This window comes from Alligator mississippiensis, chromosome 1, assembly GCF_030867095.1.
Source record: "Alligator mississippiensis isolate rAllMis1 chromosome 1, rAllMis1, whole genome shotgun sequence".
NCBI classification, from domain to species: domain Eukaryota; kingdom Metazoa; phylum Chordata; order Crocodylia; family Alligatoridae; genus Alligator; species Alligator mississippiensis.
The window spans coordinates 237845165-237866846 of NC_081824.1; the positions used below are offsets into that span (position 1 = coordinate 237845165).

The 21682-nt window shown below is 43.5% G+C and overlaps 1 protein-coding gene across 4 annotated transcripts in view; it reads left to right on the plus strand.

Annotated features, from left to right (window-relative positions):
* NPHP1 (nephrocystin 1) overlaps positions 1-21682 on the plus strand; it is a 69625-nt gene that overhangs the window by 19793 nt on the left and 28150 nt on the right. For all 4 annotated transcript variants that reach the window (XM_006258099.4, XM_019480105.2, XM_019480106.2 and 1 more), the window contains 4 exons: positions 7938-8012; positions 10321-10431; positions 12602-12684; positions 20499-20575. In XM_006258099.4, coding sequence (XP_006258161.4) covers positions 7938-8012; positions 10321-10431; positions 12602-12684; positions 20499-20575 — 346 coding nt within the window. The remainder of the gene's footprint in view (positions 1-7937; positions 8013-10320; positions 10432-12601; positions 12685-20498; positions 20576-21682) is intronic.

Sequence of the window (21682 nt, forward strand, 5' to 3'; positions counted from 1 at the left end):
CCCCTTCCCAGAGCCCTCCAAATTCCAAAAAAAAGTGACCAGGGAAAAGGAGAAAAAAAAAAAGAGGAGGTTCTAAGAACTTCCTGGGCACTTACTCCCTCATTCTGGGTTGATGGAAGTCCCTCCTTTCAGGCGTCAGTTTTCCTGGCTGGAGGGGCTTCTGCCCCTGCCCCCCTGCAAGGCTGTGTTTCCCTCCATCACCTCAGCAAGTTTCTCCACTGTAGCCTGGGGAAAGTTCATATCTCACTCATCCGTGGCTGCCTGCTCAGCGACCTGGCTTCCCACTCCCTGAGTGCAGGTCTGCTCAATCTCTTGCTCTTCTCCCGCTGCTGGGTCCTGAAGCTGGCTGTGCTTTGGAAGCATGAGCCCCTGACCGAGGGCCTGGCCTCATCCCTTATCTGGGTGCCTGCTCCCCCTCTCTAGTGCCAGCTTCTTACCCCGCTCCTGTCCAACTGGGGCCTCCCTCAACAGCTGGGGTCTTCTCTGCCCCGTCCTGTGATGGGCAAGTCCCTCCTTACAAGTAATTTTGTAGGCTAGAAGGCCTTAAAGGGACCCCACTGCCTTTCCTTCCTTGGGCTAAGGTCTCCTGTTACCCTTTGTGATCCCTGTAACTAGATGGGTATATGAAAGGGATTTTTAAATTTAAAGTGATCACATTTTGGAGGCTGAGGCCTATCTTGATAAGTAATAATATTTCAAAAGTGTTCAAGTAGTGTTGGAAGTTAAGTTCCATTTTCAAAAGTTCCTCAAACACTTAGGAGCCCAAGTTCCACTGAAAGTCAGATACTTTTGAAATTATCTGGTATCCCGCATTTCCAAATCTGCGCAACCCATTTTATAGGTCTGAATATACCCCAGAGAGAAATATCATGAGAAGCATGTATCATTTTTACAGGTGTTGTTTAGAATTAAACAGTGTAAACAACTTTTAAAAAATAATATTGGAAAAAAAGTGTGTCAGGCATAAATGGGTTCTTTTCTTAAAAATGGAGCTTTCTGGAAACTTGGGTTGGTGGTAGTAACAAACAATATAAATTCAGTGACATTCACCATATTTTCTCACATACAACACACCTTTCCTCCCCCCCTCCCCCCCCATTACTGTGTTTTAAGCAGGGAAGCTGTTTTTTTTGCTGGAAGAGCAGAACAGGATATACTTTGCATACCATGCAGCTGCAGAGATGACTGCCAAGATAGCAGAGTCCTGTGTTAACCCTCTCACAGTCACAGCTATTGGCTGAGCACTGTAGCTGATGTCAGAAGCAGCTAATGAACTGTTGGCAGTATCTTGATGAGGCTTGTGATGTGAAAACAACAGTTTATTTACAGAACTTATATAAAGAACTACTTACAGTAATGAAATGCTACTGCCCTTCCGGGGGTCTTTTCCTCTTGGACAGGTCCTCTTGGAAACATAGTGTAGCATCCTAGGAGACAGTCTGGATGAGGTAGCTGGTATCAGGAACTTCCTTGTGCCATGCTTCCTGGATGCTCTGAGTTCCCAGGAGGGCTTACTCAGTGTCTCACAGTCTACCCTGACTCTGGAAAAATCTTTTTTTTCTACATTCTGCCTTTCATAAAGATTCATAGAAAATTAGGGTTGGAAGGGACCTCAGGAGGTCATCTAGGAAATCTTCAAGAGGAGACTGGACAGTCACCTCGCTGGGGCTACCTGATCCTCAGTTGTCTTTCCTGCCTAGTGCAGGGGGGCTAGACCCAATGATCTTGCAAAGTCCCTTCCAGCTGTTGCACAAACTGCTAGTTTCGTGCCCCTGGAGGCTTGTCCAATCCACCCCCAGGAGAGAGTCACACACACAGGCTAGGTCCAATTTCAGATTTATTGTTTGCAAACAAATCGACCCAGGAGCTGAGCCGCTCAAATCAGAGTCGACCCCAAACTGTGTCTGCAACTTCTTTTTATAGCCAATGTAAACAATAGATTTCAACGTGTCATGCAATTATTGGCAGACTTAGCATTACGTCTTGCATCGTATGTCTAGCAGTTACATGTTCTATGACGGTTTACATACATGTCTCATTTATATCTTAAATCCCCTCCCAGGGGCAGTTCTTAAGCCCCCCGCGGTCATCCTTCGGTCAGGGTCTGATCTCTTCGCATCAGCATCTTTCCCTGTCCCTCTTCTCTTATCTCTCGTAAAGAGTTATTTATTGCATCTGTTCCTGGCTCTGTCTGCAGAAGTTTGGTGCTACTCGTAAATCTATCATTTGCATATATGCCTTAGCAAAAGCAATTGTGATAATATGCAGAAGCAATTATAAAAGCAGAATGTATAGATTATGCTATATTTTTACCACACAGCCCCTTACAATCTATGAATCTAGTCCAGTGGTTCTCAGCCCTTTTTCTACTGGGACCTGTGGAAGAAACAGGCTTCACTCTATTGTTTGTTCACGAAGTTGTCAGAGACCTTTATTTACAAGCAGCTGCTGGAGAGAGCACCGGACAGACGGAACTTCCACTTATCAGTCCCGCATGCCCCCCTCCCCCCCAACAGACAATTGAAGCAAGTCTTTTATATGTTTCAATTCAGGTCACATGACACAAGATTATAACAAGTCAAAGAAAAACTGGTTTGAACCAGAAAGTTGCAAGAGGGCATAGACTTGGTTTGACCTATTGACCTCATAGGTCTACTCAGCTCAACAAGGGAAAAGGGTGGGAGAAAGAGCAGATTGCAAAATAGGTGGGGAAAAAGCAATCATTAGCAAATAGTGCACTAACTCAAGAAGTCAGCAGAAATTAAGGCCTGGGGTTTTCTTCTTCCACAGACCTATTTGCAAATATCCATGGCCTACCCTGACCCACACCCTCCTGGCCCTGCCCCCCCGGCCATGCCGGAGGAGCCCTCAGCTGCCCCTGTCTCACCTGGGCGGGAGCATGTGGGGGGTAGTGAAGTGACTCCGGCACTAGCATGGGCTGGAGGGAGGAGGAGAGGCCTGGGGCACCCTCTCTGCCCTGGGCTAGGGCTGCTGCGCCACACCAGGAAGCCTGGTCATGGCCCCTTCCACCCCCCGAGCAGTGTCTCCTGGCTGTCCCACCCCTGTGAGCACAGGCACTGGCCCTGGCCTCTTCCCCTGCTGGAAGTGGCAGATGCCTTCCTGCTGCCCATCTGTCCTGCCACAGCTCACAACCCTTTGAAATATTCTGATAGCCCACTTTTGGGTCTTGACACATGGGTTGAGAAACACCGATTTAGTCCAACCCCCTGCTCAAAGCAGGACCATCCCCAACTAGATCATCCCAGTCAAGGCTTTGTCTACCTAGGTCTTAAAAACTTTCAAGGATGGAGAGTCCACAGCCTCTCTGGGTAACCTGTTCCAGTGTTTTACTACCCTCCTACTGAGACTATTCTTCCTAATATCTAACCTAAACTTCCCTTGCTGAAACTCAACAACTTATTCTGTCATCTACCACCAATGAGAACAGTCTAGCTCCATCTTCTTTGTAACCATCCTTCAGGTAGTTGAAGGTTGGTTTTAAATCCCTTCTCAAGTCTTCTCTTCTCCAGACTGAATAAGCCCAGTTCTCACAGCCTCTCCTCATAAGCCATGTGCTCATAAGTCATGTGCCCCCAGCCCCGTCACCATTTTTGTTGCCCTCCACTGGACTCTCTCCAATTTGTCCACATCCTTTCTGTAGTGGGGAGCCCAAAACTGAACACAGTACTCCAGATGTGGCCTCACCAGTACTGATTAGAGGGGAATAATCATTTCCCTTGACCTGCTGGCAACACTTCTACCAATGCAGCCCAGTATGCTGTTAGCCTTCTTGGCAACAACGGCACACTGTTGGCTCATATTCAGCTTACTGTCCACTGTAACCTCCAGGTCCTTTTCTGCAGAGCTGCTGCCCAACCAGTCAGCCGCCAGCATATATCGGTGCGTGGGATTGTTCTATCCTAAGTGCAGGACTTTGCACTTGTCTTTCTTGAACCTCATGAAATTTCTTTTGGCCCAATCCTCCAATTAATCTAGGTCACTCTGAATCCTAGCCCTACCCTCCAGCCTATCTACTACTCCCCCAGCTTGGTGTCATCTGCAAACTTGCTGAGGATGAAGCCTATGCTGTCTTCCAGGTCAACGAAGATATTAAACAAAACTGGCCCCGGGACCGACCCCTGGGGCACTCCACTTGATACTGGCTGCCAACTAGACATCAAGCCATTGATTAATACCCTCTGAGCCTGATGCTGCAGCCAGTTTTCTATCCAACTGAGAGTCCATTCATCCAGCCCATACTTCCTTAGCTTGCCTGCAAGAATGTTGTGGGAGACTGTATCAATAGCCTTGCTAAAATCATGGTACGCTATATTGTCCAGTCGTCTCATCGTAGAAGGCAATCAGGTTGATTGGGCATGATTTGCCCTTGGTGAATCCATGCTGACTGTTCCGAATCCCCTTCTTCTCCTTCAAATGCTTAGAAATAGATTCCCTGAGGATCTGCTCCACGATTTTTCCAGGGACTGAGGTGAGGTCATTGGTCTATAGTTTTCCTGAATCCTGTTTCCCTTTTTTAAATATGGGCACTATGTTCGCCTTTTTCCAATCATTTGGGATCTCTCCCGATCACCATGAGTTTCCAAAGATGATGGCCAGCAGCTCTGCAATCTCATCAGCTAACTCCCTCAGCACCCTTGGATACATCCTGTCTGGCCCTATGGACTTGTATATGTCTAGCTTTTCTAAATAGTCCCTAACCTGTTCTTTTGCCACTGTTGGCAGCTCACCTTCTCCCCAAACTGTGCTGCCTGGTGCACCAGTCTGGGAGCTGACCTTGCCTGTGAAGATGGAGGTGAAAAAGTCATTGAGTACTTCAGCCTTCTCTGCATCATCTCACTAGGTTACCTCCCTCATTCAGTAAGGGACCCACACATTCCCTGATTTTCCTCTTGTTACTGACATACTTGTAGAAACCCTTCTTGTAACCCTTCACATCCCTTGCTAGCTGCAACTCCAATTACGCTTTGGCCTTCCTGACTTCATCCCTGCATGCTTGAGTAATACTCTTATACTCCTCCCTAGTTATTTTCCAGGTTTCCACTTCTTATAAGCTTCCTTTTTGTGATTTAGTTTGGTTTTCTGCCATACTTGCTTGTCTTCCTGCACATTGGGATTATTTGTTCCCATGCCCTCAGTAAGTCTTCTTTAAAGTACAGCCAGCTCTCCTGGACTCCTCTCCCTATCAGACTGGCTTCCTGGGGGATCCTGCTCATGAGTTCCCTGACTGAGTCAAAGTCTGCTTTTCTGAAGTCTGGGGCCCTTACTCTGCTGTTCTCCATCCTTCCTTTCCTCAGGATCCTGAACTCAATCAACCTGTGGTCGCTGCTGCCCCAGTTGCCATCTACTACTACATTCCCCACCAATTCTTCCCCATTTGTGAGCAGCAGGTCAATAAGAGCATGGCACCTAGTTGGCTGCTCCAGCACTTGCACCAGGAAGTTGTCCCCACCACTCTCCAAAACCTTCCTGGATTGCCTGCACACTGCTGTATTTCCCTCCTAGCAGATGTCAGGGTGACTCAAGTCCCCCATGACAACCAGGGCCTGTAATCAGGAAACTTCCACTAGTTGTCTGAAGAAAGCCTCATCCACCACTTCCTCCTGGTCTGGTGGTCTATAGCAGACTCACCACAACATTACCCTTGCTGCTTTCCCTTCTGATCTTAACCCAGAGACTTTTGACAGGCCTATCTCCAGTTTAATACTGGAGTTTTGAGCAATCATATGGCTCTTTATGTAAAAGTGCAACTCTTCCTTCTCTCCCCTGCCTGTTCTTCCTGAATAGTTTATACACATCCATGACAGTGCCCCAGTCATGTGAGCTATCCCATCAAGTCTCTGTTATTCCAGTCGCATCATAGTGCCATTACTGTGTAAGGACCTCCAGTTCTTCCTGCTTGGTTCCCAGGCTCTGTGCATTCACGTACAGGCACCTGAGGTAACTAGTAGATTGTCCTGGTTTCTCAGAAAGAATGAGAACATCTCTCCTGCCCAGGTCCTTTCCCTTGACCGGAAGGACCAAAGAGAACACCACCTGAGTCCCCATCCCTTTCACCCTTGCACACAGAGCCCTGTAGTCCCTTTTCATCTGCTCAGGGTCTCCCTTGGCAGTATGATTGGTGCCCACATGAGGTAGTAGTCAGGGGGCCAGATGAGTCTCTGTAATCTCTCTGTGACATCTTGGATTCAGGCTCTGTGCAAGCAGCAGACTTCCTCAGACAACAAGTCAGGCCAGCAGATGGATCCCTCTAACCTCCACAGAAGGGGGTCTCCAACCACCACCACCTATCGCTTCTTGGTGACAGTGGTCTCAGTCCTTTCCAACTTGAGGAGGCCTGGCCTGTTCCCCTCCTCTAATAGAGCATGCTCCTTGCCCTCTGTTGCTAGGGCTTCATATCTGTTCTCCAGACGAACTGTTGCAGGTGGAGATGAAGATTTCTGCTTGCTGACAGAGGTCACAAGCTCCCAGCTTCCACCTTCCTGGGAGTCCATGTCCTCTGCCTTCTCTAGTGCTGTCTTTGGCAGATTTTCCTCGACAGTCCTGGAGGTCTCCTCCAACATCAAATCAATGAACTCCCCATGGCAGAGGATGCTTCAGAACCTCACCACCTCCTCTGTAGCTCTCTTACCTGTTCCCTGAGAGACACCACCAGGAGGCACTGCTCACACCACAGGCATTCCTCCACTTGACCATCACTGGAAATAACATGCAAGCCACAGTCCCCACAGCACCAAACCTGGACCTGGGTGGAAGCCTCAATGGTGAGCGGTCCTTCGTGGACAGAAACCTCACAGGTACAAGCAGAGGCAGCGACAGTGGCTCTGACGTTATGACGTCCTCCAGCCATTTCCCTGGGACTCCTAATCTGCCTCTTTTCTCTTACAGCCCTTCTTCCGAGCATATTCCCTAGCAAACTCGTCTGGAAGCTGGCCTGTTTAGTGTTCCTTGGTCCCAAAGGTTTCCTTTTTCCTGGTTCCTCACACCAAGCTGAAAGGCTGTCCCCTCAAGGGGTGGGGGGGCAAACTTCTGCAAACCAACCAGCAAATTGCTTTCCCTCTTTGTTGCCCCTGTTCACTGGCTCCCTGGTTGCTTGGGGAGTCTCCTTTTTATACCCTGCTGGGTCTGGACTGGGCCCACCTCCTTGGTAGGGCTTCTGTCAGGCCCAGGCTGCAATCACTCAGCTAGCAACACTTGGCTTTTTAGAGCACATGCACCAAACACCCACAGCCCACCAAACAAACACTCAGCAAGCCAAAGCCACAAGCAGCTCTGGATCATTTACCTTCCCTGTGCAGGATCTGGTACCTGGTGCCTGGCTTTTCTCCCCCTTCCTCCTCTTGCTCCCAGCAAACAGCCTGCAAGCTGCTTGCCCTGTTTGCTGCCCCTGTTTGTTGGCCTCCTCCTGAAGGTTCATGTTGGTTAGCCTCCTCCTAAAGGTTCATGCTTTATTTGGTGGTGTGTTATATGCAAGAAAATACAGTATTTAAAGAACTGGGGAAGCATACACCATTGTATCTATAACTGTAGCAGGAATTTCCTAAATCCAGTTTAATATAAAACATAGTCCAGAATTTAAAAAAAAATTTAAGATCTGTTATAATCTGCCACCTCTGCAAGGTCTTTAGGCTTCAGAGGGCCTTTTTTCTCAGTACTCAGACTTTTAGAACGGTTCTTTCTGAAGCTGCTGCTAGATATGCCAGAGGATTGTAGAGAATGCTGTGCTTTGTGGGCTATTCTTCCTTTGTGGTCCATGTAGGATATTCCAGCAGTAATCTTCAATCATGCTGTGAGGAAAGGGCAGCCATGCTGTGATCATAGTGCAGAATGTTGAGTTGACCTCACATAATGTGTTTGTAAGAGCTAAGTGATTTTCTAGTAAACTTTGTTTTTTAACATAATTTCCTATCTTGTTTTAGGTACTGAGTAACATTCATACAGTTAGAGCTATGTGGCAACCTAAAAATCCAAAGTCATGGACTTTTTCCCCACGGGTAGGTATATAAATTGGAAACGGACGTTTGGGTATGTATGTGTATCTGCTTCATTTAATATAGCATGCTTAGAAGTTGTCAGCTAATAGGGTCATCTGGTGTTTAGTGTTTTAACATAAAGAAATGTGTGAAAATGGTAAAACTTGGGTGAATTTGTAGAGGAGGTACCTAAGCATTTAGCTTTCAAAAGGAGAGTTCCTGAACTAAGAAGGGCTTTATCTTGCAAATGTTGGCTTTTGAGTATATACCTGTAATAATCCCAGAGTGCCTGCAGTAATCCTAAGGGCTGCGTCCAGCTATGCAGGGGTGTGCACTTGCAGTGGCAAAAATAGTAGCAGCACAAATTTGTGCCACTACTTTTTGCTGCAGCGCACACCCTTGCCCATGCATTTTGGCGAGGGACAAATTGTCCCGCTTCGGGCAAACTGTCCTTGCCCATGTCTTCCCAGCTCCCAGCATGCTGGAGGAGCTGGGGCATATCTGCTAGAGTGGAGACACTCTGGATGGCAGCCAGAGCATCTCCCTGGATGTCTGAGCCTGTGTCTTCTGGTGCACGCTCTTGTATGCACTGAACTGCTTTTTTGGGGGCACTTTTTTTGCTCCCCAGACATCCTTGTAGCTTATTTTGGCCTTGCACTGCAAACTTTCAGTGTACGGCACATTTTAACATTCCCTGCATGTGGTTTGTGATGCCACAAAGAGGTTTGCAGCACCACAAGCCACACGTGCTTGCATATCTGGACATGGCCAAAGAGTTCATTTTGACGAAACACTATGGGTGTTTATAGAGGCGGGGGAGGGGGCTTTAATTGGCAAGCTATGCTAATTAAAAGCACCTGATTATCACATGTATCAGCGTCCTTGCACTGAAAAAATGACAGCGGTGCGCTTTGAACTAAAGCTTGCTCGATGAGGTTTAGTTTAAAGTGCACACCACCATTTTTCAGCACGGGGACACTGATGCACATGATGCTGGAGGCTGTTGGAGCGCGTTAATTTGCACACTTTAGCAAACTCAATCGGATCTGCTCTGACACACTGGATTTACAGCATGTCGGAACAGCCTCCCTGCAGGTGTGTATGTGCCCTGTTAAGGTCTCTTTGCAGGCCTGGACTGCAGACCAGTTTCTCCATTGGCTCAGTTAAATCATGATTGTGACCACACCCCTTGGTTAACAGATTTGACACAGGGAACTTTATGTTGAATTTGGGGAATTAGGGATGAGGCGATGACATGTGTAACACACTACCCCATAGGTCACAAAACCTTTTCAGAGGTAGATAAACAATGTAATTCCTAGTAAAGTGGCAGGTAAGGAACTAGATCCTGAGAAAAAACAGTCATAGGTGAGTCACAAGTTCAGTAAATTACATGTAGTAAAGGCCTGCACTTTTATCATCTCAGATTTTAATTTATTAACTGAACAGGAATGGGTTATGTCAGTATGTAGAAGGGAAAGCATCAAGAAGCTCAGGTGAGAAAGCATTGGTCATACAGCAGGTGGCACTCTTAGATTTGATTCCATATTGAACTGGTGATAGTGTCCAGTGTTCATAATGGAAGGAAAAAAGTGCTTCTGGCTTTATTCTGTCATTGCAAATGTGAACTTTCTTTGGGGTTTCATTCTCCCTGACTTAGGCTTTGCTTCTCCCTTAGACCAGAGATCAGCAGCCTGTGGCCTGCAGACCAGATTTGGCCCACAAAGGGATTGGATCCGTCCCAGGAATATCTGATCTGGTCTTCATTTTTACTAGGGGCACACCGGTTCCCAGCCATTTGATCCACTCTGCATTTTGCTAATGCAATAACAGTTGCCTGAAGCACCTCCAGCCAGCTGCTACAGCCCACAAGGAGAGCTGCTCTTCCTTGCTGTAGCATTTGCTCGCTGTTGCTGGAGTGGTCAGAGGGGAGTGGTGGCCCATGGCACTGACCAGGTTGCAACCTACAGCTCATGTTTGTAGAAGGTTGCTGACCCCTGCCTTAGATTGTTGCATAGAGTCAATATACATTGCTAAAGGGCTGTCATGTTAACTCAGTGAGAGCTGTGTCTACAATGTGAAAGATGTTCTCTCATTTGTAAAAAATTAAGATTTTTATAATAGGATTTACATTTTCAAGATAGCTGCATTTTATGGAAAACTAGAGAATGAGGGCATATTTTTGTCTTTAAATGGATAAAAGGAAAGTGCTGAATAATGATATTGGGTCCAGGGTCTTATTTAGAAAGGCATACCCTGTTTAGACACCTTTAAAAATGAGAAATTTGAAGAACGTTATTTGCTTCTTATTTTAATTTTAATTTTTTAGGTAACAGGCATTTTACCCAGTTTGCTTGATGGCGACTGTTTCATCAGGTCCAACTCTCCATCTCCAGACATTGGTATATTATTTGAACTTGGCATCACTTATATACGCAATGTAAGCATATGGTTTCAAAACTAACTGTTATATGGAAGGTCCTTTATATATGTATTTATAAAATGAGCAACTACCATAAACCCTAAGTCATTCTCAGAATCTCGAGAGGCTTCAAGCAATAGCACCAGAACTGGAATTGCTTGCTTGCTTGCTTAATTTTCTTTTGCTCACGTCAAGGATGATTAGATTTTGTTTTGGGAGGAGAAGGTGATTTTTGTTGTGTGTTTGCTGACTTCAGGAATAAGCAAACATTTAGAGATCAAAACTGTTTGTTTGTTTGTTTGTTTTTATGACAGGCCATTAGAAAGGTTTACCAGTGCTGGAAGCATTTTTATTGGTTTGCCAAAGGTGTGATATATTTGGTAATTATTAAGGGCCAATTTCCCACAATTCTGGTTACCAGGTTGCTTTCCTCATTGCTGGCAAAACCAGTAGTCTATTAGTTGATCTATTTGAGTTTAATCTTTTATGTGATTCGAAAGACGGAATTCCAGTCTGTTCCAGATGTTATAAAGTATTAATTTCAAGCTCCATTTTATCATATCTGACTGACTGGAATAACAATTGATATGTAGAAAGCCAGTTACCAGAAGGCCTGAGAGCCCATGAGCTGTGAAATATAGAAATCATAACACTACTGGCAAGCTAAGATTCCTAGATTTCATTTCTTGTGCTTCATGAAATCGTAGTTTTTAACAATCTCTTGTCTCTTTGTCTACTCTTAGTGTCTAACATTAGGTCAAGACTCAATATTCTGAGTTCCAAATGAACATTATACTCATCTGTCGAGTCACTACATTAATCTTGATTTTTTTTCTTATGAGAGGTATAACTTCATTCCCTAGTAGTAAAAGAATTGTATATCTAAATACATTAGCTCTGTTTCTTTTGGTAATTGATCAAGGAGTGTTTAGCAAAGAATAGGGAATGGCAGCCTTTATGTTGTTTGTCTTGTGAGGATTCCACAAAGCATAACTTTTTTTGTGGACTGTATGTGGTTTGTTAATAGCAAAGTACCTAGCTCTTCTTGTATATTGCTTTTTTACCTGTCAATCTCAAACTACCTATGAAGGTCTTTATTTGCATTATACATGTGGAGAAACTAAGGCACAAGTCAGTGAAGTGATGCCCTCAAAGTCATCCAGCATGTTGGTAGTGAGCTGGAAACAATGCTGATCTGGAATCCTCATCCATTGCTCTATCCACTAAGAAACACTGTCCCGTTATTACAAGTAAAGCATCCTAAAACTTATTGTCACTGATGACATGAAACTGCTATGCACTGATAAGGGTGGTTCAGGTTGTTTTCTTTCCTATCAGAACATAACTAACGGTTTTTTGGAGGCATTTTATTTATGCTTTCCCTTATTTGCAAATGCCTGAGTTTCTTTAGGATTCATCTTAAATTTGCATTCGTGGCTTCTAAAGCTTTATTAATTTGGAACATGTTTTCTAAGGGTTTTCAATTTCAGTTCTATTTTATTAGTGGTTTGTTTGTTTGTTTGCTAATATTGAAAGACCATTGGGAGCAATTTAAAGCGCAGCGTAGAGCTTTAGTTTTGGGCACAAAATTGACCAAGTTTTCATGTGCAGTTCTGATGATAAGCTCACCGACTTCTAATTCCAATTTATATTTGTTTTATTGGGCTTATTGTATTGTTGTAATGGTAGATCATGTGCGCACACAGCTCTCTCATGTGTGTACTCAGAATGCTTGGACAAAAAAACTCTCCAAAAATATTGTTTGCAGTATCAGATCTGTTGATATTAGCAAATCATGTTTGCGTGTTTCTAGAAAAGGGGTTGGTGACCCATGGAGCCATTTCATTTGGATGTGGGGCTTTGAGGGCATTTGGTAGGGAAGAGGGGGAGGAGGCCTTCAACAGCTGTTGCTTTGTCATTCCCCTAGGGGAAGAAGCACTGGCTATGGATACTCCCTGTGTTGTTGTGGGGAGAAGCACCATCAGTGGCTGGGTCCTAGCACCCACCCATTTGCCTGCCTCTGACCCAAAATGGGTCACTCTGGCCTGCAGCCAAAAAAGGCTGCTGACCACTGTTCTAATCTTTAAAGTTTTAAGGGAAATCTTTTACTTGTGCGTCCATAAAATGCCACTCATAAGTTTTCTCGTTTTACCTGGCTTGAGTGAGTTTTTTATTTTTCACTTTCTAGTCAACTGGTGAGAGAGGAGAGTTAAGCTGTGGTTGGGCATTTTTAAAACTACTTGACTCGAGTGGAATTCCAGTTTCTTCCAAGTAAGTTGGCTGTATTTTCTTTTTGATCAGAGTATGATTAATGTTTTGCTTTTATCTTTTTTTTTTTTTTTTAATCCCATACCTTCACTGACATTTTATGTAAAATTCCTGCTGCAGGGTTATTATGAACACTGAAATCTGAAATGTATCTATTGGGATTCCAGTAGTCGAGTGTCATGAGACTTCTTTTCAGAATTTTCTTATCCTCATTTCCTAGTCCCTCAAATGCCCAAGGTTATGCATTCAGATATTGGAAATGTAGGTTTAGTTTGCCCATGAACAGCACTGTTTTAAATGTTTGTTTCCAAGGTAAAGTTTCTTCCTTACATTATTAAGAATACATTAGATTCAGTGGGAAAATATGAAAAGACAATTTATGAGACACTAATTATGCTTTTTTGGTTTGTTTTTTGCATTTCTCACCTGATTCTGAACAGTGAAAATCAGTTGGTTCAATGCAATATGTAGTTTCTTAGTGCATTTGTGCTTGGACTTGAATGTGGCAGGGTACTATTATTATTATTTTTTTAATCTTGTTTTCATTAGCATGTTAAAATTTGGAAATTATATCTTTTATTAGACCACCTGCATGATATCACCCACACGAATATTTGCCTTTTGTGTATTTCCTGGACAATTGCAGCAACAACAACACCTCAACATTACCAAAGTTTGGAAATACAAAAAGGAATGAAGTATGGGTTAGATGAATAGACAGATGGATAGAAAACTGCCTGGATTGTCAGGTTCAAAGGGCAGTAATCAGTGTCTTGATGTCTAGTTGGCAGCTGGTATTAAGTGGAGTGCCCCAGGGGTTAGTCCAGGAGCTGGTTTTATTCAATATCTTTACCAGTATCTGGATGGAAGATGGGATGGAATGAACCTCAACAAGTTGCAGATGATACCAAGCAGGGAGGAGTAGTAGATATGCTGGAGGGGATGGAAGGGGTAGAATTCAGTGAGACCTAGACAAATTGGAGAATTGGACCAAAAGAAATCTCATGAGGTTCAATAAGGAGAAGTTCAATGTCCAACACTTAGGATGGAATAATCCCATGCACTGGTACAGTCTGGGGACTGACTGGCTAAGCAGCAGCTCTGCAGAAGAGGGCCTGGGAGTTGCAGTGAACAATAAGCTGAATATGAGCCAACAGTGTGCCTTGTTGCCAAGAAGGCTGACAGTACACTGGGCTGCATTAATAGGAGCATTGCCAGCAGATTGAGGGAAGTGATTCTTTCCCTTTGTTTGACACTGGTGAGGCCACATCTGGAGTATTCTGTCCAGTTTTGGGCTCCCCACTACAGAAAGGATGTGGACAAAGTGGAGAGAGCCCAGTGGAGGGCAACAAAAATGGTTAGGGGGCTGGGGGACATGATTTATGAGGAGAGGCTGAGAGAAGCAGAGGTTCAAACTGACTAGCACTACGAATGAAAGGGACCTGGTGGTAATAATTGACTACTGTATGAATATGAGCCGGCAGTGTGACGCTGAAGCCAGCAGGGCAAATAATACTCTGGCATACATCAATTGATGCATCTCCAGCAAAACCAAGGAAGTGATTCTTCCGCTGTATTCAGCATTGGTGAGACTGCAGGTGGAGTACTGTGTCCAGTTCTGGGCACCACACTTTAACAAGGATGTGGTAAAGCTTGAGAGAATCCAGAGAAGGGCCACCTGTATGAACAGAGACTTGCACGGCAAGCCATACAAGAAAAGGCTGAGGGACCTGGGACTCTTCAGCCTAAAACAGAGAAGGCTGAGCGGGGACTTGGTAACAGCTTACCGCTACATCAGGGGAGTACATCAAGGGCTCAGTGAACAACTATTCACCAGGGCACCCTTGGGGAAAACCAAGAGTAATGGCCACAAACTCCTGGAAGACCATTAGGAAAAACTTCTTCACAGTTAGGGTGTCCAGACTGTGAAATAAGCTTCCTCCAGAGGTAGTGCAGTCGCCTACCCTGGAAATCTTCAAGAGGAGTCTGGCCGGTCACCTCGCTACGGTCACCTGACCCCAGTTGTTTTTCCTGCCTGGTGCAGGGGGGCTGGACTTGATGATCTTCCGAGGTCCCTTCCAGCCCCTTACGATCTAAGAATCTATGAACTGGACTTATTTAATCTGGAGAAGAGAAGACCATGAGGAGAGTTACGTGCAGCCTTCAACTATCTGAAGGGAGGTTTGAAAGAGGATGGAGCTAAACTGTTTTCAGTGGTGGCAGATGAGAGAGCAAGGAACAATGGTCTCAAGTTACAGCATGGGAAGTTTAGGTTAGATATTAGGAAAAACTTTCTCACCAGGAGGGTAGTAAAGCCACCCAGAGAGGTGGTGGAATCTCCATCCTTGGAGGTTTTTAAGACCTGGCTACACAAAGTCTTGGCTGGGATGATATAGTTGGATGGTCCCGCTTTGAGCAGGAGACTGGACTAGATGACCTCCTGAGATTCTATTTTTCTATGATTGTATAAATAAAGGTTGCATACAAAGTGAAAATATTGGGCTAAGGCTAACTTTTAGCTGGCAGTGTCCATTTTGTTCTGCTGTCCTTCTAGCTATATGATCATAGACCAATACCAAGATTTCTACAGAACCCTTGTCTCATTCTATACCACATGTATTGTCAGAGGAGCTAGCTATGGTGGTACTATGACCCTGTGTGTATGCATCACTGTGGATTTTTGGACGTGATCATCTATGGTATTTTTCCACAGGACCTTATCCTTACTCAAGATGGATGAGTTGTTCTTCAGTTTTTTATTACTAATATAGATGGGGCACTGACATTCTGACCTCACTGCTTGCTTGCTTACTCTGGCATTTTGACCTCTCTTCTTACTCTGAGCAGCATTAGACAACATGGTGGTAAAAAGTTGGATACTCTTTTGGCACTGTGGGGAGGAAGAGGCCAGAAGAGACTGTATCCATGTTTTTTACTCTGACCAGGTCACAATGACTATGCATTGCTAACTTACAAGATAGATTTATTGCAACTCATTTTCTTTTCCTAGTTGTGAAACTAAGCTCCATGAAAAGGCAACTAGTTAAGAATGCTGCAGTCTGTTAGTTGTGACATGTTGATCTCTCTGAACACATCTTTCCCATGCACTGGTTTCTGCCTTATGCTTACTGACTATAAATTCAGATCTGAGATAAGACTTAATACTTGAGAATCCTTTGTGAGACTGGCCCTGGATGCTGAAAGATGACATCTCATCTCATGACTGTGTATTTACTTATGCTGTATGTTCACTAGACCAGTAAGCTGCTGAATGGTAGGAGATTAATTGTATGCACAGCAACTGGCCAAGGCTGGAACTCACTGCTACAAGAAAAGTGTGACACTGGGACTCATCTATTGCAGGTGAAATGCAAAGTTTTGTCCATCTAGTTAACCTTTCAGTGCAACTCCTAATTTTAAAATAACAAGAAAATATATATCAAAATGCCGTACTCTGTGCACTCAGGGTGAGTGGATTTCTTAACCACCACTTAGTGAAAGCTAATATAGCTCATTACATGAACAAATTGAATCAAGACGCAGGGTTAACTTCGGATGTAAGCCTGTATGATTCCAGGCACATGATTGCTTCAAATTGAGAATAAATTTATCATTTGTTGTCTGAGTAACCTGGCCATTTTAATGCCTAACTGCTTTCTAATCTGTTGTAATATTTTTATCTTGGTTTTAATGTATGTGTAAAGTGTTTTGGTTCCAATAACATATGCAGCTGTACTCCAGTGCTATAAATTCAGTAGTCTCTCTGAGGAAAAGGTGGTATATCTACATTGCATATATCTAATGGTTCAGGGGGGTATGAGCTTTTGTAGGCAACAACTTAATTCATCAGGTTGCATCTGACAAATAGGTTGTTGCCTATGAAACTCATGTCTCTCTGAACCAGTAGGGCAAGATGATACCTTAGAAACTACCATTAGTTTTTCTGAGAAGCAGAGCCATTAGCCTAGATAGGGTGCTATGCTAATGTAGACCCTAATGCTGCTTCTGGGACCCAGATTACCTCTAAATGATAATGTCACGTCCACTTGCTCTCAACTGCATTGATTTAAAATGCTATTTCCAAATGAAGGAGTCACTAGAAGTTTCCAAAGAGTGAACAATACAAACAAAACACATCTCTAGATGGCATTACCAACAGTAGCATCCTGTCACTTTCACATTAATACACATACCTTTTTTTTCTTTTCCAAAACTGCAGGAAGCCTAAAAGGATGGGTGAGATATGAAAACATTTTGAATTAAGGTCCCATTCTAATATGAATGGTGTTGCCCAACAGCTACTGCTATAAATATTGAATCATGCCTTTATGAAAAAAGGATGCAAGACAAAAATGACTATCAAATTTAATGATAACCTTCTGACATTCTTTCTTGTTTTTATATTTAGTGGGCTAAGCCCATGGATATTGCCTGTCATTGAATTCCTTTCTCACTATATCACATCTTTTTAGATTGTCAGATTGTTTCAAAGGACATGCTAATGGAATAGTTCAGTGGAATGGTGTTAGAACTGAAAACTAGTAATTTATTATGTGTTCCTTCTATAGGTGGTTTGAGAAGTCACGCTTACTAAAAAAGGCTGTAAAATATAGGGAGGTATGTTGACCTGGCACAAACTAGCCAGACAACAGTTCTAATTGGTTTGAACTATTTTTTTAAAAAAAGCTTTATCTTTAGATGTTCATTTTCCATCTGTGCACAAGGAATGCTTCATTAATGACCAGTTTTATTTCCACTCCCTCTGATAAATATTATACCCAGTCTTGATAAATGGTATAAAATAGTGTAATGATTTATGCAGGGGTGCTGGTTGTAGCCGTGTTGGTCTAAGGACATAGGCAGACAAGGTTCCTTGGGTGAATTTGATATCTTTTATTAGACCAACCCAAATAGTTGGAGAATAGTTATTAAGCAAGCTTTCAGGTTCAAAAACCCTTCGTCAGGCTAAGGAAGTTTCAGCAGTTGGTGTGTGCTCTTCCTGGATGGAATGAAAAGTAAAGAAACCAGGGGCTGGGCTGGACTGGGGAGTCAGTTGCCAGGCAGATTGTAATGTATCAAAAATCCAGTGTCTATGTTTAGTCCATGATCTCTAGTATCCAGCAGGTTGATGAAATGGAGCTCGTAGGCTCCTCTCTGGGAAGTGTTGTGTAAATTTCCCTTGAGGATCAGGACTGAGAGATTGGGGAGAGAGTGGCCCTCCTGTGAGAAATGTGCCTCCACCGGTAATTGGGTATTTCTGTCTTTGATAGATTTCCGGTGTGCATTCATCTTGTGCCCCCAAACAACAACTGCGCACCATTTCTCACAGGAGGGCCACTCTCTCCCCAATCTCTCAGTCGTGATCCTCAAGGGAAACTTACACAACACTTCCCAGAGAGGAGCCTACGAGCTCCATTTCATCAACCTGCTGGATACTAGAGATCATGGACTAAACATAGACACTGGATTTTTGATACATTATAATCTGCCTGGCAGCTGACTCCCCAGCCCAGCCCCTGGTTTCTTTACTTTTCATTCCATCCAGGAAGAGCACACACCGACTGCTGAAACTTCCTTAGCCCGACAAAGGGTTTTTGAACCCGAAAGCTTGCTTAATAACTATTCTCCAACTATTTGGGTTGGTCTAATAAAAGATATCAAATTCACCCAAGGAACCTTGTCTGTAATGATTTATGGTTTTTATTTATTTTTTACTATTGAGTCAGTGTCTGCTCCATCAATGTTCTTTATTGATAAAAAGATAGCATAATATGGAGAAAAAAGTTCTCTCTCGCCACATTGGCCATCTTTCTATCACAGGTTACAATCCTGCCCTGCTGAGGCAGACTTCAGAATTGCTGAGTTATTGATTCAGTCCCAGAGCAAACCAGTCGTCAGAGGTCTCACGTATTGAGCAGCCCTGTCCTCTGCTGCTGCTTCTGGAGAAGTTATTCCAAAGCAATACGTGTGACTGCAGCCACAGTGCATATTATTAAATAATGGTGATAAATGGCTTGATATAGAGGAATTGGAATACAAATATACCTCCAGTAATTGTAAAATGAGGAGCAGTAGAATGTAAGTCATACTACTTAAGAAAAAAATGAATGATTGGGTAAGAACATTCATCAAAGGAGAGGACTAACTTTTGAGTTCTGGACTGAAGTGTGTTCAGTCAGTCTGGAAAAATCTTGAACACATGGGGTGCTTATACACGTGGTCCAGGTGTGTGTGTGGGGGGGGGGGGGGGCAGTGCTTTAATTAGAGCGGCTCCAAGAACCACTCTAACTAGAGCACCTGGAGCATCTAGTGTATCAGCATCCCTGTGCTTAAAAATGGCAGCAAAGGCACTTTATCTAAAACTCATTTGATGAACACCCCCACTGCCATTTTTAAGTGTGGTGATACATGAGTTGTTGAAGGCTGCTGGAGTATGGTAATTACAGCACATTGGAGCAGCCTTGCTGCTCATGTATAGGTGCCCAGGGTAATTTCTTTTGCAGTAATTTTTTTTTTATGTGCCACAGTATTGATGACCCTTCTAATGAACATGGGCTCTACTCCATCTAGTGACAGTAGTTTCTGAAACTGATATAGTATCTAGTAGAGCTGTGCGAAGCTTCAGTCCCTGATTTGATTCGGTGGAGATTCGGCCCAATTTGGTGGCCGAATCTCCGAATCCATATTGAATCAGGAGACCTTTTAATCTCTCTGAATCAAATCAGAACCCTTTGAATCGATTTGGAAAGACTCAGCGATTTGGACATAGATTCAGCTTTAAATGTTTTTTCTACATACCTCAAGGTACCAGGCAGCTCATGAATGCTGTGATGGTGGGGCAGCTGGAGTGTCCCACAGGAGCACGGGGGTGTTCCCCAGCATGCTGGCAGCAGACCCGTAAGAGAACCAGAAGTACTTCCAGTCCATTTCCAGCTTGATGACTGGTGCTGCCTGTGTCTGGGGGGGCACCCGGGGTCCCCCCATGGCCGATTGCCGAGCTGGGGGGATTTGAGGGGGGGGGCCCGTGCAGTCCCTGGCAGACCCTGAAGTGGACTGAAAGTACTTCCGGTCCACTTCCGAGTTTGCTGCCAAGCACAATGGGGGGGGGGTCCCTGCACTCCTGTGAGGTGCTTCATCCATCCCATCATTGCAGTGTTCGAGAGCCACACTTGTTACCTCCAGGTATGCAGGTATGTAGAAAAAACATTTAAAGCGGTATCTATGGCTGAATAGCTAATTATTTGAATCAGCACCAAGTCTTCGGATTCAGGTTTGGCCAAATTGAATCAGAGACAATAATCTGAATCAACTAATCCAATCACTGTCCCCGATTCGGGCCGAAGTGGAATTGGAATCAAATACGGCCCATTTCGCACACCCCTAGTATCTAGACAGTTGAAGCTATGGGTCTAGCTTCAGGATGAAATATTCTTTGTAAATCGAGAAATACAAACATTGGAATTTTCAAGCTTGGATGGGTAGAAGTTTTGGAAAGACATGATCTAATTTTAAATGAAATATTTGCTGTTTTTCATTGTAAACAGTTATTGGAATTACATTTGTGAACCATTGCTAGTAAGTATTTCAAAATGTGATTAATTGCCTGATAAAAGAGGAATTTCAGACTTGCTTCTTGAGTTTCAAAGGTTGAGTGATTAAGCAAAACCAGATCTTTAAATTTTATTAGTCACAATACCTGGAGTATCTCTCAAAAAAAAAAAATCTTTGCTCCTTTTTCCTTTTTTTTGAGAAAACTGCTGCTGCTGCTGTTTTCCCTTTCTTCTAGTATGATGTTAAAATGTATCCTTTTTTAACAGAACTTTTGAGCTACTTTTGAATGGTGGTACTCCCTATGAGAGAGGTGTTGAGGTGGACCCGTCCATATCAAGAAGAGGTATGATTCCATAAATGTTTTATAATAATGTATTTATATAATACAAGCAGGTAATACATGGGACCTTGTAGGACTACAAATAGTTGGAGATTTTGAATGGAACCTGGAACTCTTTTTGACATTCAGCTCCCTTGTGGTAAACTGCAATTGGATAAGTTGTTGTACATTCATAAACCCTAAATAGATTGATATTATTACAACTTGTTATTAACCCTAATTCATGCCAATATACTCCTACTGTTTCCTATAGCATCTATAGTACTGTGTTTCAGAGAGAAATGTAGTACTTTCTCTACTTCAAATAGAAAAAATGTGGCAAGAGGATAATAAAAGGTACAACTGCCACTTTGTTTGATAATCTGCATTATCCATACATGGCTTCAGCTCTCAAAATATGATCACCCCAGTAAGTGGCATACTTTTTTATACCAAGTTATCACAAATCAGCTGTTCATGGACCAATCTTTTTAAATAGTCGTTAGGAGTAGAAGGCACAACCCAATCTGCATCACTTTATTCCTTGAAGTAGTAACACAAATAAAGGACTGAGAGAGATTGTTTGCATGCCAATTAAGAGTGACTTTCTATTTCAGTTGTGTGCATGTATTGGCATGAGAGAATTGGTTCTTAATTCTGACTGACGTCAGAATTGTTTATCACTGTTAATCTTACTCTGATTTAAGATTTCCATTATTTCTAATGTTTGAGGCTTAAGGATATTTTTCAAGCCTCAATAGTTTATGTTCATTTCAATGTTTATGTAGTCTTTCTTGACTTTCATTTAGCAACACTAGGTACCTATACATGTGACGGAGCTCTGCGTAAGAGCAGACTCAATTAGTCCAGCAGCCTCCACATTGTGTGGTCAGCATCCCCATGTTTTAAAATGGCAACAGGAGTGTTTTAACTTTATTACAAACTTTAGTTAAAGCACCCCTGTGCCCTGTGCTTTGGGTGCTTTGATTAGAGTGGCTCTCAGAGCCACTCTAATTAAAACGTCTTCCCGGTCCCCCCGGAGTACGTTAATTACGGTTAAAATTACTGTCAATGGGAGATGTCCATTAACAGTAATTTTAGGTTACTTATCGTGGATTATACAGTGTGCAT